The 8619-nt window shown below is 40.8% G+C and overlaps 1 protein-coding gene across 2 annotated transcripts; it reads left to right on the plus strand.

Moving 5' to 3' along the window:
* The first annotated feature begins 104 nt into the window (after window positions 1–104).
* bcl10 (BCL10 immune signaling adaptor) lies at window positions 105–8094 on the plus strand. 2 transcript variants are annotated; one of them, XM_038301635.1, is made up of 3 exons: window positions 105–521; window positions 5613–5901; window positions 5978–8094. In XM_038301635.1, exons 1-3 carry the CDS (start codon window positions 471–473, stop codon window positions 6379–6381), a joined length of 744 nt encoding a protein of 247 aa, XP_038157563.1. In that variant the 5' UTR covers window positions 105–470; the 3' UTR covers window positions 6382–8094. The 2 variants fall into 2 exon arrangements, with proteins under 2 accessions (XP_038157563.1, XP_038157562.1); XM_038301634.1 differs by having other exon boundaries at window positions 123–521; window positions 5972–8094.
* Window positions 8095–8619: the final 525 nt, after the last annotated feature.

Consider the following 8619-nt stretch of genomic DNA (forward strand, 5'->3'; position numbering starts at 1 on the left):
GCACCTCCCAGTGGTCTAAATGAGAATATCTTCTCACCTGCGTTTCTAAAGGTTTTTAAAGTGAAAGATATTTCCCCCTCCAGTGTTTCTATTCGAGGGAGTTGAAAGTTTTACCGGCTCATATAAATTTAAACCTTAATATTTATGAATTTTACTCCCAGAAAAGGCCACTTAACAGACGCCTAAGAGTAAAAGTGAAGTGTGGGCTCTCTTCTGGGTACTTCTCTCTTTGTCGTCGACGTATTATAACATCGACACAATCAGGAAGTCCGGCCGTTTTTCCGTGATTGACATAGAAAACTTTGTAGAAAGGGAATAGGCTGTCTTTTAACGATTAATCATGCGGTTTCACGTCATTTAAGCCTCGTCGAGCGTTTATTGATGTAGTTTACCGCACGATTTTAAACGTGTAACTCTATTTAAGTCGACGTTGTTGAACCGGAACACCTGGATTTTGATTTAAGAGAGAGATGGATGTTCCCCACCTCACTGAAGATGAAATGGCAGAGATTAAGAAAGACGTGAGTATAACAGTTAGGTCATCAGACGGCATAATAACTCCTGATGATGAGGTCAGCAGTGTGGAAACAACTGGAACAGGTTGGGAGCTTGTTTGGTAATAAAAGTCCATTAAATGAGGAAATTATTTACCACACCCTCTGTGTTTGCCCATATACTGCTTTTCGTGTCATTCTAAGTGAAATAAATACTAAGAAGTAATGTTAGGGTTTGAATATTTGAATAACCCTAAAACTTTTCACTTACTTTAAGGTCACAGCCACAAACAATGTGTTTTGTTTTGAATTTACATGATAGGCCAACTCAAATGAACTTGAATGAATTAATATTTGTGAAAATCAAACTAAAAGGATAGTTTTTTTGTTGTCGTCTGATAGTTTCAGCTCTGGACAAAGTCTCTACCTGTACAGTCTGCTCTGCTTCAGTCTGGGCTTTGACTAGACCACTGTCACTGTGGCAAATCCATGACTGTAACGCATGGATCCACTTTGGCCTAAAAATGTGGATTTTGATCTCCTCTGAACAAGTTCTTCCATCTTTTTGTGTCACCTGTTCAGCTTGGGGCATACTGGAACAAACCACCTTTCTGGAAAGGATTTCCTCTTCCATAAAGGCCAAGCTTGTCACTTGCACTTTGAGAGATTCCCTGACCGTAAATAGCTTTGGGTCCCTGTGACCCTTTCAGCGATACCATTGGCCCTTTGTCATCTGCTCTGATGAATGTCCGCCATGCCTTTCCTGTCAGTTTAGGTGGTTGGCCACAGCTTGGTACTTTTCTATGTTCTGATGATTGATTGAACAGAGCTCTGTGAGATTTTCAGAGCTGGGCTGGTTGTAATACCATGGGACCCTGCTTGCACGGATTTCTAGGAATCTGGCCACATTTATTAGTCCTCCAAAACCCTGACCACCCAGGGTGCAGACCAGGAAGCAGAGTTGTAGTTTAACACACATCTCTGCAGCTTCTCTACTGTTACCCACTCTTTACTCCATCCAGACAGTGTCTTGCCCACGACCAAAATCTAATAAATTAGCAAAGATTCCCAAAGGAGTAAATCATGATAATCTAATTAAAATCAAAATAACTCCAATTGGGGAAAAAGTTAAAACAATTAAATGCGGTCTGTTTAACATAAGATCGCTTTCCTCTAAAAGTCTGCTAGTTAATGACTTGATTTGTGATAATCACATTGACTTGTTTTGCCTTACAGAAACCTGGCTGCAGCAAGAGGATTATGTGAGCATAAATGAGGCAACTCCTTCAAGCTATTTAAATTTTCACATCCCCAGAAGTTCTGGGCGAGGAGGAGGAGTAGCAACAATCTTCGAGTCTGACTTACTGATTACTCCCAAAACAATTAATTCCTACAACTCTTTTGAACATTTAACCCTTAATTTCCCTGATCCAAATTTCAAGGCAAGAAAACCTCTTCTTTTTGTAACTTTGTATCGTCCACCAGGTCCTTACTCTGAATTTTTAGATGAGTTTTCAGAGTTCCTTTCTGATTTGGTATTAAATACTGACAGGGTCATCATAGTGGGAGATTTTAACATCCATGCTGACATTGAAGGCGATAGCTTAAGAGCAGCCTTTAATGCTATCTTAGACACTATTGGCTTTGTTCAAAATGTGAATAGTCCCACGCATTCTCATCTTCATACTTTGGATCTTGTGCTGACATACGGCATAGAATGTGAAGAAATAACAGTATTTCCTCACAACCCTGTCCTCTCTGACCACTTTCTAATAACCTTCAGGATTACTTCAACAGAGTTCTCCTCCCCCAAAAGAAGGTTCAATTTTAGTAGATCTTTATCAGATAGTGCAGTTATAAATTTTAAAGAATCTGCTTCACTTTCTCTCTCCTCTGTGTCACTGAGCAGTGCTGCAGAGTGCAAAAGTTTAGCTTATTCCCCTTCACAGGTTGATGATTTTGTTGATGGGGTTGCTAGTTCTCTGCGTATTGCCTTAGACAACGCAGCTCCTTTGAAAATGAAAACCGTTAAAAATAGAAAGCTTGCTCCTTGGTTTAATGCAGAGCTGCGTACTTTGAAGCAAAATGCTAGGAAACTGGAGAGAAAATATCGCTCCACAGGCCTGCGAGAGTCCTTCCTAGTCTGGAAAAATGGTTTACTGCTGTATAAGAGGACCCTTTGTAAAGCAAGAGCAGCATACTTCTCCTCATTAATAGAGGAGAATAAGAATAATCCTAGATTTCTTTTTAATACAGTTGCCAAACTCACCCAGAGCCATAGCTCTGTTGAACCGTCCATTCCACCTGCTCTTAGCAGCAATGACTTTATGGGATTCTTTATAAATAAGATTGATCTTATTAAAAATAAGATCATAAGCACTCCTCTATCCGCGATTGTACCTGAGGTAGTCATGGAATCTGAACTGGGTTTAGACTGCTTTGATCCAGTTGAACTCTCTGAATTAGCAAAATTATTGTCTTCATCTAAGCCTTCAACTTGTATGTTAGATCCAGTTCCAACCAGGTTATTTAAGGAGGTATTCCCTTTGATCTCCTCCTCCATTTTAGATGTGATTAATCTATCTCTGTTACAGGGATATGTACCTAAAGCTTTTAAGGTTGCTGTAATTAAACCTCTGCTTAAGAAACCGTCTCTTGACCCAGATGACTTGGTTAATTATAGACCTATATCCAATCTTCCTTTCTTATCCAAAATTCTTGAGAAAGTAGTTGCCAAACAAGTTTGCGATCACTTCCACCATAATGAACTTTTTGAAGAGTTTCAGTCTGGCTTTAGAGCTCATCATAGCACTGAAACAGCTCTGGTGAAAGTCACTAATGATATTCTCATGGCCTCAGATAATGGACTTGTATCTGTGCTCGTCCTGTTGGATCTTAGTGCTGCATTTGATACAGTTGACCATAATATTCTTTTAGAAAGACTTGAATATTTTGTTGGAATTAAAGGAACAGCACTAGACTGGTTTAAATCTTATCTATCTGATCGAATTCAGTTTGTTCATGTTAATGATAGATCTTCAACACGCTCAAAGGTTACCTGTGGAGTACCACAGGGATCAGTGCTAGGACCAATTCTCTTTACTTTATACATGCTCCCAATTGGTAGAATTATTAGACAGCATGGGATTAATTTCCACTGTTATGCTGATGATACCCAGCTATATCTGTCTATAAATCCAGATGAAGCTAACCCATTACATAGATTACAGGCATGTCTTGAAGACATAAAAACCTGGATGACTCTTAACTTTCTGCTTCTGAATGCAGACAAAACAGAAGTTATAGTCTTTGGACCAGAGTCTCTGAAAAAGAAACTGATTAGCCAGTCACTTCATTTGGATGGGATTAAACTGATTTCAGATAATAAAGTAAAAAATCTTGGTGTTGTTTTTGATCAGGACCTGTCATTTAAATCCCACATCAAAGAGGTTTCTAGAATTTCCTTCTTTCATCTGAGGAACATTGCAAAAATTAGAAATATCCTGTCCAGGGGTGATGCTGAGAAACTAGTCCATGCATTTGTTACTTCAAGGCTGGACTATTGTAATTCTTTACTATCAGGAAGTCCACAAACTGTAGTTAAAAGCCTTCAGCTGATCCAAAATGCTGCAGCCAGAGTTCTAATGAAAATTAAAAAGAGAGATCATATCTCGCCTATCCTGGCTTCTCTTCATTGGCTTCCTGTTAAATCAAGAATAGAATTTAAAATCCTCCTTCTCACATATAAAGCCTTAAATGGCCAAGCTCCATCTTATATCAGAGATCTGATTGTTCCTTATGTTCCTAACAGAGCACTTCGCTCTCAATCTGCAGGTTTACTAGTGGTTCCTAGAATTTCTAAAAGTAGAATGGGAGGCAGATCTTTTAGTTATCAGGCTCCTCTCCTGTGGAACCAACTACCAGTTTTAGTCCGTGAGGCAGACACCCTGTCTACTTTTAAGTCTAGGCTTAAAACTTTCATTTTTGATAAAGCTTATAGTTAGGGTGGCTCAGGTTATCCTGAGCTATCTCTATAGTTATGCTGCTATAGGCTTAGACTTTTGGAGGACATAGGGACCCCCATTTCATCATTCTGCTTCATTCTCTCTCTGTTCTCCTATTCTGCAGAATCTGTTAGTTCAATCTCTAACCTTCTGCTCTCTCTGCTTTTCCTCAGAGTAGCTTTGCCTCGTCTGTTCCTGTTTGGCTGTGACGTCATCCTGGAAAAAAATATCAGCTGTGCTGTTTCTATCAACACCCTTGTTAATAGATGTTGGAGATCGGCCTGTTTTCCAGTGTGGTCCTGTTTCTCTGACCGTGACTGAGTGGATGTGCTCTCTTCGTCCTCTGGCATGGGAGCTGCCTCGGAGCTCGTCTGCCTGGCTGTGTGTTTCCTGGACGGGGCCGCCTTTTACAGCTGCTTTTTGTATCTCTGCTTCTGTCTCCTTGAACCCCAGTCGGCCTCGGCAGATGGCCGCTCACACTGAGCCTGGTTCTGCTGGAGGTTTCTTCCTGTTAAAAGGGAGTTTTTCCTCTCCACTGTCGCTACAAGCATGCTTAGTTTGGGGGATTGTATTTGAGTCAATGAGTCAATGCAATCAACTGGTTTTCCTTAGATAGAAAACTTTGTATCAATTTGATCTGGTTGAACTGTAAAGTCCCTTGAGATGACATGTGTTGTGAATTTGGCGCTATATAAATAAACTGAATTGAATTGAATTGAATTGTGGCAGAGTGGTTAGGGCATAGAACTGGGAATCCTGAGCTTCTGAGTTCAAGCCTTACTCCCTTAGCCTCCACTCTAGGTCTCAGAGCAAGACCCTTAACCCCATACTGCTCCCCGGGAGACCCACAATGGCATCCCACTGCTCCCGAAAGGGATGGGTCAAATGGAGAGGTAAATTTCTCCAATGTGAGATCAATAAAGTTAAATTTTTATTCTAATTATTATGTTATCTTTGCTTAGCTGTCTGCCGTGTTCCTTCATTTAGCCTTTTGTTCATAAGGCAGATGGATCTGTAGTGAAATGACCATTACGGTTCCTCTTAAAGGCTTATCTTTACGTTTTCTTGCGAGATATTTCTTTGTCCAGTTATGAGGTTCCTCTGGATTTCCCAGGTGCTGACCAGACTGCGTCACTATCTCTGTGACAAGATCAGAGCAGACCGCCACCTGGACTACCTGCGTTCCCGGAGGATCCTGACACGGGACGATGCGGAGGAGATCAGCTGCAGGAGCACACAGACCAAGAGGACTGCAACGCTGCTGGACATGCTGGCCGAGAACCCTCGAGGTCTGGATGCGCTGATTGATTCCATTCGGCAGCTGCGCTCGCAAAACTTCATCATTGCCAAAATCACGGACGAAGTGCAAAAAGCCAAGAATGAGAAGATCGAGTCTCTCAGAGGTGAGTTGTTGATGAATGGATCAAACATTACTTTCCTGCTCTTTATTAATTGTGTCCCTCTTTGATGTAGCTGCAGTGGCTTCCAGTTCATCCTCCGACAGCAGCTTCAGCACCCTGACTACAACAGCTGACCTCCCCAACGCCTTTTCAAACAACTCCACCCTCCTGTTCCACCCAGACGGCGAGCGAAGCCCTGCCACCTCAGACCTAGCCAGCTCTCTCAATTTGCCTTCGTTACAGAAGTGCGGAGACCTGCCTCCTGTGGCCGGGGCCAGCCTCAGTGCGGCCCCGTCCTCGACCTCCTCCAGCCTCCCCAAGCCAGGCGACCCAGGAGCCCCTCCACTGCCAGAAGAGGTTGCGGCGGAGTCGCCCTCCCACTTAGACGCCACTTCTCCAGGTTCCTCCAGCAGCGGAGACCCTAATTTCCAACCTCTGCGGTCGCGCTCGCTCACTCCAACATCACACAGGAGCATCTTTTGAATGTATTTCTCAGTGTGACACTCCCCCATCCAGAGACAGACCATTTCACTCAGTAAACATTCTAATTATCACTCCTGCCTTCAGTTTTATAGAACATCAAGTACATCAAACTACATTTTACCACTAGGCATGGGCCGCTGTGAGGTTCTGAAACCAATAAAACGGTGATTTTATAACATGATACAAATGCTTTGGTGTAGAAGAAAGCAGACATTATTTCATATGCTGCTGAAACAATGTAACATATTGATGTTTTCTTTGTTATTGTGAGTGTGATACATATTAATATTCTTAAATACAAATATAGTATGAAATCCTGCTACATTTATCTCTACATAGTTTTTAAGTGCTTTTTGAGGTGCACTGTTCTCACTCATTACCCACTTTGGCATCTATTTCAAGTGGGATTATGTAAAAGCTGTCAGTGTTGTTATTTCCTGTGAACAGCCTTCCGTCAGCCAGCTTACAGGCAGTGTGCAGGGACGGGTTGGGGTGAGGTAACGTGGCTGTCAAACTCCTGCTGCTCCAACCCTTCAGCTGGTGTTTGATTAAAAGATTCCTGAGCTGATAGAGCAGTGTGATGGGAAATGAAGAAACATACCTTTTTAAAGTCTCGCCATACCCTGACAGGGCCTTTTGAGTTTCTACACCAGGCAGGGTTCCTACAGAGGCTGGAGGAAAAATGCAACTCCCAGGATTTGACAAGTCTGAACAAGTATGAAAATTAAACATATTGGTATCTTCCTGCTAAGGTTCCCACACTGCTGTTTAAATTTGTCTTTCTGACCTTCATACATAGTACTTTTACTTAAAATTGCTCCCTTCCTTATATCCTGCCTTCAATCCTTGTGCCCTACATCTTCACCGTTTATCCCTACCTCCTTTTAACCATTCCTTCCTTGCATCCTTGTGACCTCATTTATTCCATCTTCTTCCCTTCTCTTCCTCCTTGTATCCTTTCTGTCTTATTCCATTAATTTCCTCCTTGGGTCGTTTCTCCCTAACTCCCTGAAATAATTACATCGTCTCTTCCTGGTGCCTTCATTACTTGCTTTACTCTGCCACAAAAAAAAAAAAAATCCTAACTCTAATCTTTCCTTAATTCCTGAGAAAAGAAAAATCTTTAGTAGGAGGGTAGGAGTGGCATGTTCACTTTTCCAAATATCAACAGGCTGTTATGTCAGCTTCCAGCCCATGCCCAAACTCCCGTCAATGAAGGTATTTTCAATATTTGTCCATTTCCTGTTCTGACTCCACCTTGATGACCTGCTACGATCTTTTTAAGGCCCAAACTGTAGTTATTTTATTATATTTAAATGTGTTTATGTGCAAAGCTGGTTCCTCATTAAGAGAAAGTGTTTTACTGAAAAATAAGAATTACATTTTCAACCAGAGATTATCCTAATAGTTGGCGCACGACTTGATTACAAACATTTATTTCTCACTAGTCACAGTTCACACCATTTCCAGACTGAATTGTATAGAGGCTCAGAAATTCTGAGTCACCATCAAAAGCCTTTTCTCCTTTTTCTCTTTTTTTTTCTCAGATTAAATTTTTTGGGTGTGAAAAGATGGCAGCTGCAGTTTAATTAGATGTTTCCTGTTGTTTCTATGCATTGTTGTAAGGGAACAGGGATTCACACCACATGAACTTCACTACAAGCCTGCATAAAACACAATGTGAATAAAAGCATCCTGCTGTTTTTCATTTTATCCGATCTTGTCTTCTATGTATTTCAGTGTAAGATAAGGCAAGTTTATAACACATTTTAGAAGAAAGACAATTTCAAAGTGCTTGAATGAAAAAAATATACTAATATACTGTAATAGAAAAACAGAGAATAATAAATTGCAGTGGCATTACAAAAAGTTGCAAAGGTTTAAAAGTGTTAGCTGGTGTTTTTTAATCCTTTTATGATGTGGTTCATAATGCAATCCTGTATTAGTGGCAGTTCTCTCATCAATGGTAACATCAGCCTTATTCAACACCCCTCGACAATACTTATTAACCAAATAAGAAAATTATCAGACACATTAAGAAATTAAATTACTCAGCTTGTTATATTGGAGATGGAGAATAGATTTCAGCTACTTTGTTTAGAAAAGTGAGAATCCCAAACATAAAACATCCATTATTGCTGATGATGGATTCACTCTATGTGGTTTTCATGCATCCAATGTAAGGTAACGACAGGAACGAAAAAGCTTTTTTTGTGTGTGAAACAGATTTACACTAAT

This window comes from Cyprinodon tularosa, unplaced genomic scaffold (assembly GCF_016077235.1).
Source record: "Cyprinodon tularosa strain WSP-4 unplaced genomic scaffold, ASM1607723v1 ctg47, whole genome shotgun sequence".
In the NCBI taxonomy this organism is placed as follows: Eukaryota; Metazoa; Chordata; class Actinopteri; order Cyprinodontiformes; family Cyprinodontidae; genus Cyprinodon; species Cyprinodon tularosa.

Bases quoted from the DNA above. Each gene is read 5' to 3' on its own strand.
- bcl10 (XM_038301634.1), top strand. From the start codon at position 471: ATGGATGTTCCCCACCTCACTGAAGATGAAATGGCAGAGATTAAGAAA. The intron at 522-5,612 runs GTGAGTATAACA...TGGATTTCCCAG, and splicing joins TGGCAGAGATTAAGAAAGAC to GTGCTGACCAGACTGCGTCA. The intron at 5,902-5,971 runs GTGAGTTGTTGA...TCTTTGATGTAG, and splicing joins GAAGATCGAGTCTCTCAGAG to CTGCAGTGGCTTCCAGTTCA.